This window comes from Thamnophis sirtalis, unplaced genomic scaffold, assembly GCF_051295495.1.
Source record: "Thamnophis sirtalis isolate CommonGarterSnake01/CBP01778 unplaced genomic scaffold, rThaSir2_p1.2 scaffold_1, whole genome shotgun sequence".
Lineage (NCBI taxonomy): Eukaryota > Metazoa > Chordata > Lepidosauria > Squamata > Natricidae > Thamnophis > Thamnophis sirtalis.
This window is the reverse complement of record NW_028261381.1, coordinates 124,196,391-124,215,633: the sequence shown is the minus strand read 5'-3', so window position 1 is coordinate 124,215,633 and position 19,243 is coordinate 124,196,391. Positions and strand designations below refer to the sequence as shown.

At 38.3% G+C, this 19,243-nt stretch overlaps 1 protein-coding gene across 3 annotated transcripts in view; it reads right to left on the bottom strand.

Moving 5' to 3' along the window:
- Nucleotides 1-19,243, bottom strand: part of PRORP (protein only RNase P catalytic subunit) — a 47,523-nt gene that overhangs the window by 1,583 nt on the left and 26,697 nt on the right. For all 3 annotated transcript variants that reach the window (XM_014073796.2, XM_014073797.2, XM_087723688.1), the window contains exon 6: nucleotides 277-425. In XM_014073796.2, the coding sequence (XP_013929271.2) occupies nucleotides 277-425 (149 nt within the window). The remainder of the gene's footprint in view (nucleotides 1-276; nucleotides 426-19,243) is intronic.

The window sequence follows — 19,243 nt, the reverse complement described above, 5'->3', positions numbered from 1 at the left end:
GGTAATTAGGTATGCAAAGCTGTTGACTGTTGTAAACAACAGCATTGCATTGTTCTGGATGAAATAACAAGTGAAAAGGCTGCATTTATCTATTCTATGGGAAAATATTACAAAATTGCAAAATAAAACATAGTATATCAAGAATTTATAGCATTATTATATATGAAATACAGTATACTATTTTTGTTGTTAAATTCAGTCTCGATGCTTATATGCAACCTGGGACTATTGCAAATATTTCTAAACATGATACTTTCTAAAAATCAAATAACATACGCATTATCAGTAAAGAAGAAATCTGCTTTCTTCTGCATCTCATCCATGTCTCTTTTTTTCCACTGAAATGAATGTTTCAGCATGTGTCTACGCCCGAGGACAAGCAATCGATGATACTTCTGTGCTAGGTAGTCGACCACATCCAGCAACTATGCAGGGAGGAAAAGAGTTTTAAAATATAGATCTTGTTCATTCTTTTCTTTGTAGATTAGTGATTAAACATGATCCCTATAGATTCATCTTTCTGAAGAACTAAAAAAAAATCTAACTTTGTTAAAATGTTGGTTTTAGAAAAATCTAGGCTGAAAATGGAGAAGGTTTCTCACTACACCCATATTCTGAGTAGCTTTTCTTCTTTTTATAATCACTATGATGACTTAATCGTGATGATGCAATTTAAAGTCTTCTGGGATCAACATGAAACCGAACCAGAGCTACAGAACATGCTAGGGTAGAAGTCATTTGTTATTTTGTAGTTCAGTGTGTTGCATAATTCTAGCTAATGCGTATCCCCAAACCTAAGACATGACAATGTCTTTTAGACCAGTGTTTTTCAACCTTTTTTGTGCAAAGGCACACTTTTTTCATGAAAAAAATCACGAGGCACACCACCATTAGAAAATGTTAAAAAAAATTAACTCTGTGCCTATATTGACTATATATAAAGTGTTTTTCCCACGGCACACCTTACACTATGTCACGGCACACTAGAGTGCCACGGCACAGTGGTTGAAAAACACTGTTTTAGACCATATGACTTTTGCACTATTTTAAGAAGAATTATTTCCTTAAATTGGGTTGCTTAACTCAGTTGTTTAGCCTGTGTAATTAAATTGATATTGAAGCAATAACCTGACTAGAGAAATCTAAGATAATCCCACCTAAACCACAAAGGGATATAATAAAAATATGATTATTAGAAAAGAGTTCCATTTACCATATGCTTGCATAATAAATATCCCAAATGTTTGCACAAAAGTGATCCATATTCAAATAGATAAGAGGTACTTTTGTTTCAGGTATTTTGAAAATACATTAGTCTGTTTCTCTTTCTAATAGTTTGCTCTTCTATTTAATTTAAAGATTGGATATTATTATGATGGGCTATAAGTATACGTATAGGAGGATTTCCCATTTGGTTTCACTCCTATGTATAACTGCTTCTCAGAAAACAAGACACAAACTATTTTTAGACATAAGAAAAATGGCAAATGATTTTAACTGTTGAAATGAAATCTAATATAATTTATTTATTTTCTGTAATGACCCTGGCAGGATTGAAGTTTGTGACAAACATAGAACTTTGGAGATTCAGTACATTTGAGAAGATTGATGAATGAAAAAGATGATTGTGGGAAATGTGTTCCTTCTCCTTCTCCTATTGTTCTTGAGATCAGTGTTGGTTTCATGATCTTTACTTGTAGTGACAGTGGAAGCTTAAGTGATATAGAGCCATTTCTTGCAATTGCAAGGACTGAGTAAAACAGCTTAAAGCAGGAGTATCCAACCATGACAACTTTAAAACATGTGGATTTCAACTCCCAGAATTCCCCAATCAGCATATGTATCTGGAGAATTGTGGGAGTTGAAGTCCTCAGGTCTTAAAGTTACCAAGGTTGCACGCCCATGGCTTCAAGTATTATGTTTCATAGACACTGCACTGGAAAACAAAGTGGTTTCCTTCACTCTTTTGTCAGTCTTTCAAACTGCTTAGCAGTAACGCAGGAATTCCATTTTATCATTTTTAATGTTTTAAAATAATAATAGTTTGATATTACTGTTTGCATGTCATCCAGAATCACTTGTTTTGAGAGATGGGAGACTACATAAATTTGAAATAAATATATAAATTCTCAAAACAGCTTTGCGAACAATGACTGTGAACATTGTTGAGTGGGTGGTATATATGATAAATGAAAATGGAAGGAATAGCAAATGCTTCCACCAAATTATAAACATGATTCAAGATATTAGTACTGTATAGATGAGATATGACTTAATCACAGGTAGATCCAAGAATAGATGGAGAACTAGACATACATGGTTTGAACACCAGGTGTAGATGCGTACCTGGGCATAAAGCTACATACTTGTTTAGATCTGACAGCAATTAATTAGAATGTAGCAGCTGACCATAATTGACAATCAAAAGTGTACAGAATTACTATATAAATCAGGAATACTACCCAAAAGTCTCACATTCCAGTCATAGGGAGTAAATTGCAAAATAATACAGTACACATAAGTCATGCTTTTAAAAAGGTCAGGTTTTTTTATATACATGTCTTCCTTCTCAGATCATATAAAGATTTCTCAGACGGGAATTCCCTCAATAGTGTGGTAAGAAAGCACAAAGAAATTATGACTCAAGCAAATAGCTAATCACCTGCTATAGCTTTGTCACAGTTAAGGAAGTCACTTTCAGGTGAATTTATTTTTGGTGGTATGAGAAATACTCACAATATTTCATCCTTATAAGGCGTAACAGTGGAATGTTTGAAACACTTCCATTGATTCATTTTGTGCTTATATAAAAGTACCAATTCAGTTCACGGCTATGTGAAGAATGGATTCAAAAGGAAAATATGAGCCCTAGGATCTGATATAAATTGTTTTTCCATCTCTTTAGGAAAGTAGAATAAGTTTATGGAATTTAATATATTGCCACAAAAGCAATGCTATCATAAAATCTTAAGAGATAAATATGAAAGGTAAAGCAGCAAAACAGATAACTGTCTTTAAGATGTCAAGACAGACACAAAAAAACCATGCCATAATGAATCATCTCTATTTGTATGTGTGTTCTTCTGAAGAAAAAATATATTTAATATATTTCTGTGCTGCTTTCCATAAAGTTATCTCTAAAGACATTTTCAAATATATAGTTAGGCACTGGATTTCTTTTCTTTAATTTCTACAAACCATTATGTATAATTTATTGTATTTCCAATTTTATTGCCATAATATACATTTTTCTTTGATTTCCATTTAAGCAGGAATAATTTGTTAGAAAAATTACTGAAACTGTTCTCCCTCAATATGAAAATGATGCCATAACACATGAAGTATTCTGAAGAAATTAACTTTTTAGAACATTGCAACAAGGAAAATATCTCTTGCATCACCACTGACAATTGTTCTTTACAGAAATAAATACCATTACATTCTGATCCGGTATAAAGGACAATACTGCTTCTCACAAATTATTTGTAGAAACAGGACAAATGTACAGTAGACCATTACTGCATAAGGAAAAAAACAAACGGTCAGTTTAACAACCCCTGGAAAAAGGGGAACAGATTTAAAGGATGTTGATCATTTTTGAGCATGGAGTTGATGAACGTCTATGTGGAAGTGAAGGTACAGGTTAGTAATGGCGGAAGGCAGAATAATTGAATTGGAAAGGACCTTGGAGGTCTTCTAGTTCCACCCCCTGCCCAGCCAGGAAACTATGCCAGGAGTGTCAAACTCAGGTCACGGCAGTGTCACGTAGTGCAGTGGTTCACAAAGTGGGATAACTTAGGGGGGGGGCGGCAGGGGGTGCTAAGAGGCAAGGGGGGTGGCAGAGGAGTGCTGGAGGTGGCCCCCTCGCAGGGCGCAAGACTCTATTTAGAATGACAGGACCATAGAAGGGGATATAGTGTGTTGTGTGTAAATAACAAGCCCCAGAAAGGCCATCCAGCCTCCAGTGAGAGCCTCACACCAGCGATAGGGAAGAAAACGGAGAAACGCACACCTATGGGTGCATTTAAAAGCAAAGCAGAGAAGCCAACTCGTTTCTTTCCCAAGGGTCCTTCTCCCCGCTTGGGAGCTCCTCTTGAAATCCTTACCCACAAAGCAAGGGCTTTGCCTGGCTATTCCGTTTTGTGCTCCTCCTCCCTGATTTATTTATTTATTTATTTTTTAAAAACCTGGATTGAAAAAAGTGATCCAGGGTCACCGTAGGAGCTGAGCTTCGTTTGGCGAGTTGAGGCACCAAAGCCTGAGCATATCAGCCTCCCGTCTGCTTTGCAGCCCGGAAGTGGGAGAGCAGAGAGGCGGTTTCCTAAGCCTGGGAGGGAGGGAGGGAGGGAGGGAGGGAGGGAGAGAGAGAGAGAGAGAGGGAGGGAGGGAGGGAGGGAGGGAGGGAGGGAGGGAGGAGGGTCCTGGAGGCAAAGAAGGGGGCTGCCTCTCTTTCTCTGCCGGTCTGCACTGGAGCAGCAGCCTTGCCAGCCGGCAGCACGGAAGGAGGGCGCCGCCCGTCCTGCCGTTAGAGCCTCTGTTTCTCTCCCACCCACCCAGGCCCACTGCATGTCAAGCCTGCAGCACCCCCCGGCTGTTTCGGCCCAGGCCCCGCCAGTTTCATTAAGCATGGAGCAGGCCAAAGGTGAGGCGGAGCAGGTTTTGAGGGAAGGCGAGCATGCAAAGGGGGCAGCAGGAATACCTAGTGATGCAATGGCAGAGGCCTTCCTGCATGGCGACAGAGCTTTATTCTCCTCCAAAACCACATCTTCCCTCCCTCCCCCAAAACCTCTGGGCCAGATTTTTCTGCCACTGCCCTTCCTGCTACCGGTGCTCAGGCTGCTCCTTGGCCCCAGAGAGAAGAGCACCCTGCCAATCATAAATACAGCAGGGAAGCTGAGGAGGCGGGTGGGAAATACATTGGGGGGGGGAGGAATCTGTTGTACCCGCAAGGGAGATTTGTGTGACAGTAAATGGAATGTTTTCATAGGAAGTCAGGAAGAAATGGGCCGTTTCAATATTTAAGGTTTACATCTAGAAATCAGGGGTTCTAGTTTTGGGTACCACAAGTTCCCCCTATGGCTTGTGCAGAAAAAGAGAGGTTCAGAGTCTTGAGCTCTTCCTCTGCCTGTAACCAGGTTTTTAAAAATAGGGATCCTCCGGGATCTGAGGTGGCGTAGTGTGTTACTGATGGTAGCCTTTGTTACGTTGGTCCCAGCTCTCTGCAGGTCATTCACTAGGTCCCCCCATGTGGTTCTGGGATTTTTGCTCACCATTCTTGTGATCATTTTGACCCCACGGGGTGAGATCTTGCGTGGAGCCCCAGATCAAGGGAGATTATCAGTAGTCTGTATGTCTTCCATTTTCTAATTATTGCTCCCACAGCTGATTTCTTCACAACAAGCTGCTTGCCTATTGCAGATTCAGTCTTCCCAGCCTGGTGCAGGTCTACAATTTTGTTTCTGGTGTCCTTCGATAGCTCTTTGGTCTTCACCATAGTGGAGTTTGGAGTGTGACTGTTTGAGGTGTCTTTTATACTGCTAACAACTTCAAACAGGTGCCATTAATACAGGTAATGAGTGGAGGACAGAGGAGCCTCTTAAAGAAGAAGTTACAGGTCTGTGAGAGCCAGAAATCTTGCTTGTTTGTAGGTGACCAAATACTTATTTTCCACCATAATTTGCAAATAAATGCTTTCCAAATCAGACAATGTGATTGTCTGGATTTGTTTTCTCATTTTGTCCCTCATAGTTGAGGTCTACCTAAGATGTCAATTACAGGCCTCTCTCATCTTTTTAAATGGGAGAACTTGCACAATTGGCGGCTGACTAAATACTTTTTTGCCCCACTGTATTTGCAGCTGGCTCATATTTAAGTGATTGCCTACTAGGACTCCAAGATCTCTCTCACCAGGTAAGAGCCAAGTATCACCTATACTATATACCTGTGCATTTGGTTTTTCTTGCCCAAGTGTAGACCTTTAATTTTTTTCACCATTGAATTTAATTTTGTTAGATAGTGCCCAATGTTCAAGTCTGTCAATATCCTTCTGGATCTTAATTCTATCTTCTGGAGTGTTGGCTATTCCTGCCAGCTCAATTTGATCTATCCCCTTATCCAATTCATAGATGAAGATGTGGAAGAATACTGGAGCTAAGACAGACCCTTGGGGTATCTCACTGCATACTTTCCTCCATGTAAATGCAGTTCCATTGAGGACTGCACGTTGAGTGAGATTGGTCAGCCAGTTACAAATCCATCTGGTGATGATGCTGTATAACCCACATTTTTCTATCTTATCAAGTAGTATGTTGTAGTCTATTATGTTTGTAAGAAAATGCATTTGTTAGAAAATGAGTTGGGAACACATAGATTGTTTTGCATTGGTATGGATTATTAGATTGTTATGAAGTAGGAATCCATCGGCTAGTTACAGTAAACAGTGTTAATGAAAGAAATAATAGATTTGGGGGAAAGCTGCAAAATTCTTGAATGATTATGACCCAAAGAGAAAGTTATTCAGTTTGGTAATGTGAGTAAATGCATAGGAATGATATATGTATCATGATATATGGTAAAAAAAAAAACACCTACTGGGACATACAGAAGTTCAAGAAAAATTGAGAACAGATATTGTTTGGTGCTGCTTTTATTTGCTTGTTTCTAATGCACAGTTGAGGCATTCCTTAATACATAAAGATGGCATACAAAGGAATTTAAAAGTATAGTTGATTTGATGGTTTGTGATGAAAACATGAGAGAACAAATGAATGATACAAGGGTCATGAGTGGGGTTTTTTGTACTAATTGATCCCATAACCTGTAAGTGGATTATGAAAAAAAATTGAAATAGAAAAAAGAGAGAGAAATAAGAGTTAAAATAGAATAATTGCAGGAGAGTAGCGCTATATGAAAAAAAAACCTAAAATTGTAACTGTCTCCAAACTAGATGAATGGAAAGCAATGTAAGGAAATAGGTAATCTACTTGGAATATTTACTTGGAGTAAAAAGAATTATGTTACAAAGTGCCACAAATATACTGATGGAAAAATGAAAAAGGACACCTGCTAGAATGATGAAATGGAATAAACAATACATGAGAAAAATAAATGAAACAGAATAATCTCTGCAAAACCTAAGGATGAAAGAAAACTACATATTGTGTATATAAAGAGCAGAGCAGAGTAAATTAAAAATAAAAGTAATTAAATGACTTGAGATGTAACTGTGAAGTGTAGGTATACCGGAAAGTGTGTTTTCAAGATCAGCATGAAATTGACAGGAATATTTTAAGGAATATTACTGAAACATTAATATCCAAGGAGAAAAACATAAAAAAGAATTATTACGTGCTTCAAGACAATGGTTAAATATGGTTAAATATGGATTGGAGCAAGCTGTTTAAGATTGAACCTATGTCTGATACGCAAGTAGGAAGAATGGTGGTACTGTTCCCTCTACTCCAGGAAACAAGAGAAAATACAAAAACTATTGGGAGTTTATTAAGTATACTTGAGAAGGTGCTGAACAGCAGTCTGATCAAAAGGGTGGGAGGGATGACTATGAACAAACTTTGTAGAGTATAGGCCAAATGTTTGCTCCTTGGCACATATATGAATGTGAAAAAGAAAACATTGTATATCTCCTAATTTAGAGTAGGATATGACAAAATGAGTGGGCTTGAAATGTGGAATGTTTGCATGAAGTAGTTTTACATTTATTCAACAAAGACTTTCAAATAACAGTTCATTTCATTCCAGTTTGATGGGTAGGGGTGGAAAAAGGATGTGGTGCTTTTTTTAAAAGTCTGCACAGGTAAAATTTCTTTGTAAGACTGAAACTTAATTTTAATTACAAATCTGTGTCTGACATGAGTAGATTCATTTTCCACTGTGTGGGTTTTAAAATGTTCCAAAAATACTCACACTGTATATAGGTTAGTAAACATGAAACTGGGAGAAAGAGCAATGACAGATTGGATCGGGGGCTTCCAGAGTGTGGAGCCAAAAGAGGTAATAAAATTTCTAAAATAGTACAAAAGTTAAAAATACAGCCATTTTCAGTTGTGATACTCCCATTTAATTGCAAAAAATCACATATTACATTGACCACCAGTCTACCAGGCCAAAACAAACCATGAAAGAAACTATCATTTTATATTGCAAAGCCTCTTCTTTACAATCTATTATTACTTTCTTAGTTGCTGCAAATTGCTTTTCAGTCTCTAAGAACAAAAAACTTCAACCCAAATTCAACTTCCAAGGCCTGAAATGACATCCTTTCCTTACATTTTTAGTGGCTGGGTTCCCATAAGGCAGTTTGGTTTTATCTGTAAATTAACAATGGCAAGAAGACAGAGATTGATTTTGTTTCTTTTTATTGGCTATCCTGAACCTTTTTCTTTTTGTTTTTATGCTGAGTACAATGTCTCAATGAACTTAATTGAGACTTTCCTTTTAACTGGCTCCGGGTTTTTCCCTCTAGTAGCTGGCTGTTCTGATCTAAATTACATAGGAGAGGCAAGAATGAAGAGTTAGAGTGGAACTTTTCTCTAATATGGGCCAGTAAGTTTTGTTTTCTCCCCTGCAGACTAGAGGATCAAATTAACTCCGGGGCTTTTCTTGACCAGGGACCAAGGCATAGTCTACTTAAATTTTGTATGCTTTATAGAAGGTCAAAAACCAATGTTTACCATATTTTTGGACTATAAGATGCACCGGACTATAAGACACACCTAAACTTACGGAAGGAAAACAAGAAAAAAAATAGTTTTCACCCTTCCAGTCCCCCAGAAGCACTCTGCACTGTTCCTCACATCCCATTTTTGCCACAAATGGGCCCATTTTTGGGCTCCCAAGCCCTTCACGCATTACCTTTTCGCCCTTCCAGACCCCCAGAAGCACTCTGCACTGTTTCTCACGTCCCATTTTTGCTACAAATGGGCCCATTTTCAGGCTCCCAAGCCCTCCGCGCATTGCATTTTTGCCCTCCCAGGCCCCAAGAAGCATTCTCCAGTGCTTCTGGTGCCCTGGGAAGGCAAAAACGCAACATGCAGAAGGATCAGGAGTCAAGAAATGGGCCTGTTTTGGGCAAAAATGCCCTTTTTGGCAAAAACGGGCTGTGCAGAGCACTGCAGAGTGCTTCTGGGGGCCTGGGAGGGCAAAAATGTGACATACTGACAGGGTTTGGGAGTCGAAAACCAGAAAATTGGGATGTGCGGAGCACCGCACAGTACTTCTGGGGTCCGGGGAGAGCAAAAACTATTCCGAAACTATTATTAACTATTACTGTTACTATTAAATACTTTTAAACATAATACACAAGCAAGACATGTGGAGGGTTCAGGAGGCCAAAAACACCCATATTCTGTTTATAAGATGCACCTAAATTTTCACCCACTTTTAATGGGGGAAGGTGCGTCTTACACTCTGAAAAATACTGTTAATAATTTTTGCACAAAACTTTACAAGTATAACATAAATACTGTTAATTAGAACCAGAATATAATGTAAAATCAAACTACAAACCAAAAATAAAATGTGTTAAAGTTAATTGTATATGGTGAACTGTTAATTATTAACTATTACTGTTACTATTAAATACTTTTAAACATAATACACAAGCAAATAAACATAGCTACTAATTGAATTAGAGTAATAGAGATTTGTGATAACAATGACATATACCTTCTAGCTATATCCTCAGATGCCCATTTTACAGCTGTAATGAAATCACAAGATGAAAGTAACTATCATTACATTAATTGGGAACATTTCACCATCAGAATGCCTTAAAGCAAACATTCTATTGAAAATTAAGTTTGGCAAGTGGCGTTATTCACAAGCTAGGGAACATTGAAACGACACAGTTCACTAGTGACATCTAGGAAAAATTAAGTTGCCCACACTCAGAATGCTACACATTTAGTCAAAATTATTTTTAAAATGTAATTGAATGGGAAAAACTCACTGAATTTGAAGGAAATTGAAATTAGTGAATGCATATTTATTCTGAAGAACTCTGAGTTCAGGGAATTTCCCATTTAGTTTATTAAATGTGTGGTCTTATGTTCCACAATCATGAAATTATAAGAATATATAAGTAGCTGCCAAATCAGCAATATTGCCAAATCCCATCCCATTTAAAATTGACAAAAGCAGCAATTGGAACAAAAAAATATCACAATAAAGTATCTCTGATTTCAGCAACTCTAAAATAGTGCGGTTGGCTGGCATTTTACAGATGTAAAACAGTAATATTGTTTCCTCACTGTTATACCATAGACTAGGCCCGTGATAACGAACCTATCGCATATGTACCACAGGTGGCAGTGGAGCCCTCTCTGCAGGGACGCAAGCCATCGCCTCAGCTCAGCTCCACCGCGCATGTGTGCGCGCCATCTGCTGGTCAGCTGATTTTCAGGTCCCTGCCATGCATGCACAGAGGATGGGGCGCATGCAGGAGACGTGTGCATGCATGGAGGTATGGGGGGGTCACACACACATGTGGAGGTGGCCCCCGTGGCCCGTTTTTGGTCCCAGGAGACTTCAGGGTGATACATAGAGAATTCCCTGCAATATCTCATAAAATATTCTGCATCTTATTCTATAGTGTTCAGAAAGACTCCAATCACCAGGAACGTAAGAAGTGTAAGAGGTAGAAATGCCAATATATGCAAGAAGATCAGCTTTGTACTAGCACAAAATCACAATTTGATTCTGAATACCAAAAAATGCAACCAATCTGCATTTTAGCAAAGTATCTGAAGTACATGATGAAGTGAAAATCACCACACAGAGTGGAAAAAGATGAGGAATACCAAATTACTACAAAATTTCCAGTGGAAGATTTAGCTAGTAAGAAAGTCTTGCAGCAATCAATTATGTGACATTTTACTGCTAGGAATCAAAGGGAAGAAGTAGGAGGATGTCGAAACCTGTAACTGTTAAGAAGAGAGCATTGCTTACATATGAAAGAATGTAGATATGCAGAATGAACTCAGTAACATTTCCATCTCAAAGCATACCAGTCTAAATAAATACTATAAGTACAGGGGTGGGATTCAAAAATTATAGCAACCATTTCTTTGCCTGGTCGCTGAGTAGGTGTGGCTATGGTGGGTGTGGCCTACTCGGTCTCCTGCATCACAGTGGGGGGGGCATTTTCACCCTCCAAGGGCTCCAGAGGTTTTCTTTGAGCCTCCAGGAGGGCAAAAAAGGCCTCCTTCGGCCCTATGGAGTCTGGAAATGGGCCCATTTTTGGACTTCCGGAAGTTCCAGGAGGCCCCTTTTCACCCTCCCAGAGCCTCTGTGCAGGCCCTGCACTTACCTGGCATCCAAAACAGGCTACAGGGATCAGGGGTGAAATCAATTTACCCTTGCTACCGGTATGCAATGTGAGTGCACGCAGGACCTTCTGCGTCAAAAACAGGATATGATGATGTCTGGGTGGGTGGAGCCTCCAGCCACTATCATTACCGGTTCGCCCGAACCAGATTGAACTGGTCAAATTTCACCCCTGGCGTGGAGTCTCCTGGGAGAGGAAGGGCGGGATAAGCGGGGCCAGCCACTTCTTGCAACTCTTGGTTCAGCAACCCAGATATAAAATTAGCATCTGGTTCGCCCGAACCGGTCCAAACCAGCTGAATCCCACCCCTATGTAAGTAAAAAATCAGTTCACTTGAATACCCGCCATAGCTCCTCAAAAAAGAACTTGACTCTGCATATGACCCCTGACCTTAAAAGGAAAGATTATTGAAAAAAGGTTTTGCCCCATATTTTTAGTAAATCTATTGATCCTTCTATTCTAAAGATAAATGATTGGGGAAACAATTAGTCATCCTTTGAAATAAATATAGTAATTTAATACTTTTTCATATCTGATTAAGACTAATCATCTTGAACACAAGAAAGAGGAGAAAACAAACTGGATGTCAGAACAAATTAGAAATTGCCAAGAGAAATGAAGCCATGGCCAAGAAAGACAAAACTTTTGAGAAGAAACTTAACAAAGAGTTTCAGATAAGTTAATGAAGCAGTGTTACTACATAGAGGATGGGAACAGGTATGGAAAAAGGAGGAAATATCTCTGAATCCAAAAGGTTTATTAGCAATAGTAATAGCAGTTGGACTTATACACCGCTTCATAGGGCTTTCAGCCCTCTCTAAGGGGTTTATAGAGTCAGCATATTGCCCCCACAGTCTGGGTCCTCATTTTACCCACCTCGGAAGGATGGAAGGCTGAGTCAACCTTTGAGCCGGTGAGATTTGAACCGCCCAACTTCAGCTTAGCAGTCAGCTGAAGTGGCTCCAGTACTGCACTCTAATCACTGTGCCACCTCGGCTCTTATTATTGCCAGGATTATTGTTGCTAAGTGATCTGGGTCATGAGATGTTGCACTTTAAACTTGCATCACTTAGTAATGGCACTTCTGGTCCCAATTGCCATAGTAATCTGAGCACTACACGTAATGACTTTTGGAATCTATATGGACACTCTTATATGGTTTTCATAGCATCAATGCAGAAGTTATTTACAATAACCTTCCTCCACCCCCAGTTTTTTAATCCACAGTACTGGGATTTCCTAGTACAGACCAATTCATCTTTTCTAAAATCAACTAAAAGTGGCTAGGTGCCGCCACCTACTGAACATGTAAAGGCTATTCAATTAATGTGTCCAATGCATGAGTAGGAAACTAGACTAAAATTATATCCATCAACATTTTTTAAAGTTGAGTTATAACCACATTTGAGAAACCACATTTTTCAACTTATTTCCTGGTTTTGTCTCCAAAGCACTCTTTAAACACAAGGTAATGGGTTGCTATGTGAACGTTGGTGCTACAACTACTCTAATGACAATAACAAAGACAATTTCTGAGGATTTTCAATACATAAATACTTTAATCATGCTTTCAATCATATAGAACTACTAATGTAAAAGAGAATATAAACTCGATTTTCCAAATTAGAAAGAGACTTCCTGTCCTAAATACTTGATATTATACCAAAAAAAGCTAACTCAAATAAGCAATCCATATTAAACAATTATTTATACTAATACACCATAATGTATTCTGGACAAGGTAGAAGCTTCATACAAAGTTTGTACTCAATATTAAATCTGTACAATTTATCCAGAGTTTCATACATATGGAATTTTCCCTAAGAAGTGAAGACAAGGTTTATATTTATACATTAAATAACTATGGCCTTTCTATATAAATATCATGCTTTCTGTTAATTTTCAGAAGTAATTAAAGGTTTCCCAAATTTACAGATTTTCTCCTTGAATAAAGGACAATTCAAGAATGCTAAATCAACACAAAACCAAAGGAAACATTGCCCAGAAACTTATCTTAAAATACTATTTTAATTAAAAATGTAAATATAAAGTTGGCATGCTGCAAAGCAACAGTACTGTCTATCCCCAGGTGCTTTTTCAAAAAGCACTGTTGGGACCACCATGACCTGGATGACTGAGAATCACCACAATCAGCACTGTCTACCATATTTCTTTGTGGGAATACCTTTGCAGGAATACACAAAGGTCCCACTAGGATAGAAAACTGTACCCTGGAGAGGAAACTTTTCTTTGAACTGGATATTTTATGATTGCCTATGCCCATTATGGGAAAAAAAACTCCAAATGTGCTTTCAGCCCACAAATGATACTTATTCCTATCCTATTTATCAGAATCCACTCTTTCTTTCTTCCATAGCCTCATTCAAACTTATTTTTTTCTCCGAAAACCCTTCCAGAGATTATCCCACATATGTTTTATGGTTAATGAAAGGCTGCTGCAGGATTATGGAATGATAGAAAATAGAAGGAAATTCCCAACTTGCTGAGCTAAAGGTTAATTTGCAAAAGATATAGAAGAAAATGCCTCATCTAAGAAGGAAAAGAGAGACTTTTTTTTGCATCGCATGAGTCATTTTTTAAATTCCCTGAACAAACCAGGAAGAAACTCGCTTTGTACAAGTGAGAACATAGTTTGGTTGCTGTAGCAGCCAACTAAACATTGAGCAATTGAGTTTGTCCTAAGAATTTAGAAGAATTTTTCCAACATTGCAAAAAGGCACAGAACAGCATCTGCTTCCTTATATGAAAGTGTTATTTATGAAAACTTCTGAGACTAAGTGAATGAGTTCTCCCTAACTGGCACCCTATGTCAGCTATCCCGTTTCATATATTTAGTGTATTCTGTTTTTTATCACGTAGATGCAAGCCTCTGCAGCTTCTGCCTGTCACTTTTCTTGCACCTGAACTCATTCCTGGTATCAGAGCCCACCTAGGAAGGGAGCAAGAAACTGAAGTAGTTCTATTCCCCACTGTTCACTTAATAGAACAACAGAATAACACAGCTAGAAGAGACTTTGGAAGTCTTCTAGTCTAACCAGAGGTGGGTTTCTGCCGGTTCGCCCTGGATCGGGCAAACTGGTAATGGCGGTGGCGGGAGGCTCCGCCAACTCACCCGCTTCTGCGCATGCGCAGAAGGGTCATGTAAGTGCGCACACGAGCAAACCAGTAGTAAAATAAATTGAAACCCACCACTGAGTCCAACCCTCTGCTCAAGCAGGAAATCCTGCACCATTTCAGACAAATGATTGTCCAATTTCTTCTTTAAAACCTCCACGGTCCTTTGTACCTCAAACATATTCTGTCTACCTAAAAAACCACCTGTGTCAGCAGCAGAATGGAGTGACAAAATGTATTTTTCCAGTTCGCCCTATCTTTTGTTCCCCAGCAAAGAGCTGCCATTTTTCTTGACTACCAGTCTGTGAAACCACAAGGAAGACATTTCAGTTTATCTGAGGGAGAAAAAAATGCCTTCTTTTCTTTAATCTCCTCTTCTCAGTCAGCTACTGCTATATTGGCAGACTTTTCATTAGGCTCAGTAAAAAAATCTCAACTGTCCCCAAGATGTTTATATTTTGTAAATTGTTTAAATTGCTTTTATTAATTGCATACTAAAAAGAAAGAAAAGATGAAGTTATTAAGAAAAAAAAGACAAAAGCATGCAAACACACACTCATGGATATGTGTACATATGCAAAAACTCTACATTAGCATTTCAATAATGTTTTCATTTTTGGAAATTTCATTACCATCATCCATAACTAATTTATGTCTTGGACCCATTATTAGAGCCATTCATTTAGCCTTCCAGTGTTGAAAATAAAGCCTTTTAATTATCAGACAATCCATTTTCATTGTCCAGACTTCAGTTTCCATCCAACAGGAATATACTTCAAAAAATATGAGAATATTTTATGTCACAACTGACAATGCTTCAAAAAAGAAACAATAACAGACCAAGCCTGTGAGATTAATTACGTATTAATCTCACTGCACTTCCAACAACATGGCAGATTACCCAAGCCATTTCTATATAAGCTCAAAGAAACCCCACAAATCCAAAATAGTATTTTTGGGGAATTAGATAGAGTCCAAGCCTTACCAATTCAGTAACTTGCTTAAGTTTCTACTATGAGCAGGAAATCAGTGCCATGATGCAGCTAAATTGGTCTTTTGAAGACAGGCAGTACACAGAACTCAAGGATCATGTATTTGTCTGATTCGGGATTTAAAATCTATAGAGTTTCCTCCCATTTTTCCAAGTTAAAAAAAAAAAATCCTGACCGTTCTTTTCATGCCCTTAAAATCAAAATACACCTCTAGTGTTGAAAATTAAAAACAGAATACTAGATATTCATTATCTAAGTCAAATCTCTAATTTTAGAGCTGTGCTAGTGCAGTGGTTAGAATGCAGTATTGCAGTCTACTTTTGCTGACTGCCAGCAATTTGACAGTTCAAATTTCAACAGGCTCAAGATTGACTCAGCCTTCCATTCTTCGAGGTCGGTAAAATGAAGTCAGTAAATGAGGATCTATTGTTGAGGGCAATATGCTGACTCTGTAGACCACTTAGAGAGGTCTGTAAAACACTGTGAAGCGATAAACAAGTCTAATGCTATTGCTATTTAGGACTTGTGTGGAGAACACATCACACTTTAATTCATACTCATGCAGAAATACTAAACATTTAAAAGGGTTTACAAACTTTAAGCACTGTTCCATAAAGACTACTATCATAGTTCCCTTTAGTTTTCTTTTCTCTAGGTTAAACATGGCCAGATTCTTTATATGTTCCTCATGGGGATGCAGTAATAGTCATAAGTGCAAGGACTGGTCATAAAGTTATTTTTTCAGCACCACTAACTTTGAATGGTTGCTAAACAAGGCAGTCATAAAGTGAGGTGTACCTGAACAATTTTTCTAAACCTATCATGTATAGAATTATGAGAATGACATATATGAAGAGGTTGAGCAGTAGAGGGATAGGTTTTATCTAAGTAAAGTTAAGAAACTACATAAGTGTCATTATGTAAAAATGAAACAAAATCCTTTTGAATAAGTGAAAAACATTTTATTTTGTCACTTACATACTGATAATTAAAGTTGCAATATCACTGAATACACAACTTTCCTCTATGTGCAGCTACCAGGGTACAAATATGATCTGACAACATTCTTTTTCTATCGTATTCCCATATGAAGTTTCAATCACGTCCTGAGCCTATGCGTAAAATAGCCTTGATCCATCCTTACGGTAGTAAGGATACCAGTGTTAATGTAGTGTACTGTCCTTACCGGTAGTACATACCAGTGTTAATGTAGTGATTTCCCCATTAAGCATGAATGAAATTGCAAGATTGGTAAAATTTGTTATTTTTAGTCAGGTTAACCCATAGTGGGTTTGATCCAAAGAGCAGAACAAAATGTCCTGACCATGCCAGATTGATAGGGTCATGCTTCCTCCCCTCTGCTCCCTGCCCATTTGTCATCATTCTGCTGTTGTTTTCCTAAAAAAAACTGGATGTGACAGCACAATGCTGATAAACTCTCAGCATTGCACAATAGGGTTACACTGCTTAAGCAGCAGTATTATAATTGGTTTAATTTATGGCCTCTGTTGGTTTAGAAGGTTGAAAATATGAAACAGTAACCCATGCACCTCACATTTATGCAACAGAATCTCAAGCTAAAATGTCTTTTGCATCATCAATCTATTTTGTGTGTTGGGTTCTTTTTTATTTATTTTTGGGGGGGGGGCAGTTTGCAATACAATGGAATCTGTAGGAGAAAGGAAACAGGAAGAAACCTAAACATGAATAGTTCTGCAGCTGGACCTGCCGCATTCCTGCTGCAGCCTCATGATTGCCGGATGTTTTTCCAACTGCTGGTCATGAGCGGGAGGAGGAGAGCAAAGCCAGAGGAATTAGCCAATAACTTTATCCAATGCTGGGCTTGCAAAATCAGGATAACCTCAATTAGCAGAGTCACAACAGATGCAATAGAGGCAGGAGAGGAATCAGCAACAAGAAACACACATTTCTTGCTTTCTGTCAATTCAAGGATGGGGAGGATTGCACTTTAACTCAGCCATGGTGATGGTTTTAAATAATGTGCTTTAAGTCTCAAAAGGTGGCAACATCTGGCTGAAACCTTGTCTAGTCTCAGGAATAAACAGTATCAGCCTCATTAGTACCTGGATGGAAAATTCCAAGGAATATCAGGGCTCTAGACTAAATTGGGTATCTATCTATCTATCTATCTATCTATCTATCTATCTATCTATCTATCTATCTATCCTCTATCTATCTATCCTCTATCTATCTATCTATCTATCTATCTATCTATCTATCTATCATCTATCTGTCTTTTTGTTTGCGTGGGTATGTGCATGTAAATACCGTGTTTTCCCAAAAATAAAATAGGGTCTCATTTTCTTTCGATCACTGAAATAAGCGCTTGGCCTTATTTTTGGGGAGGTCTTATTATTTTTGAGGTGCAGGAGGCAGCAAGCATGGTCACCTCATGGCTGCTACTGTGTTGCAATATTTTTGAGGAGGGCTTAGTTTCGGGGGAGGGCTTATGTTAGCGCATGCGCTCAAAAGCTCGATTGGGCTTTTTATCTGGGCAGGTCTTATTTTCAGGGAAACAGGGTAATATATAGTGTACATATAATCACACAATAAATAGATTAATGGATCAAACACATCTGGAATCACCATCAAGAAATTAGATGGACACAAACTCAAATTGTAGAGAGATTTGACTGTACCAGCCTAAACAAGGCCAGGACCAAGTATTACCAAACTGTATCCCCCAACAGCAAGGGGGGGAAAGCAAGCAAAGACCAATTCAGAACTTCCTTTAACTCTTGAACCTTCCAAACCTGAAAGAGCCATTTACCTTACAGTCTAGTGCAGGGCTGTCAAACTCCTGGCCCGTGGACCAGATGCGTCATGCACTGGCCACACCTTTAGTGAAGGGGGGAAAGTCCTGATATGTCACGTGACACCGCCATGATAACGTGAGTTTGACACCCCAGGTCTCGTGTAATACTACCCAGAAAGCTACTTAGCCAGATGTTTTCTTCTGTACCTTAAAGAATCATTATCCAGCTATCCAATGGATCTCTGAAATCGTTGGATTTTTCTTTCAACAAACATTAGAATAATTTTATTCTGATTGTAGGTATTACTCACAAATTGCTTTGAAGATGTTGAACAACAGGTTATAAATCAATGTTTAGAACAAAAAAATAAGTAGATAATATAAACAGAAGACCATGAGTAGCTTTTACTTTTAGTACCCAACCAAAAAGAAAAAAGAAAGATGGGGGAAACAACTGTATTCAGAGTGACACAAAACATGAAAGAAAAGCATCATTCTAAGAGTGAGAAGTCTCAACTCCAACACATTTGTCTCCCTTGTGAGGCTGCTATAAAGTTTTCGGCCAATATTCCTTTCACATGCAGTTTAACATTTACTCATCTTGTTAACAGAACTGTTGCTTAGATAGGTCTGTCCATTTCTAATAAAGGCCCATGTATTAGGATTTGAATGTTCTCTTGATAAATATGACAATAGCTGCTTGGTATATTTTTCTAATTTTTTAAAAAATGGATTTAACTCTGAAACTTTATCAGAGCAGTATATACAACACATATTGAGATGCATAATGGCCTTATTAGAAAAAGAAAATTTGCTTATTACATTTATATCCCATCCCGAGATGCAGGACAGTGTAACAGCATATATAAAAAGGTAAAGGTTCCAACCAAAGTGGTCCCTATTTTTCTACTTGCATTTTTTACATGCTTTCAAACTGCTAGGTTGGCGGAAGCTGGGACAAGTAACAGGAGCTCACTCCATTACGCGGCACTAGGG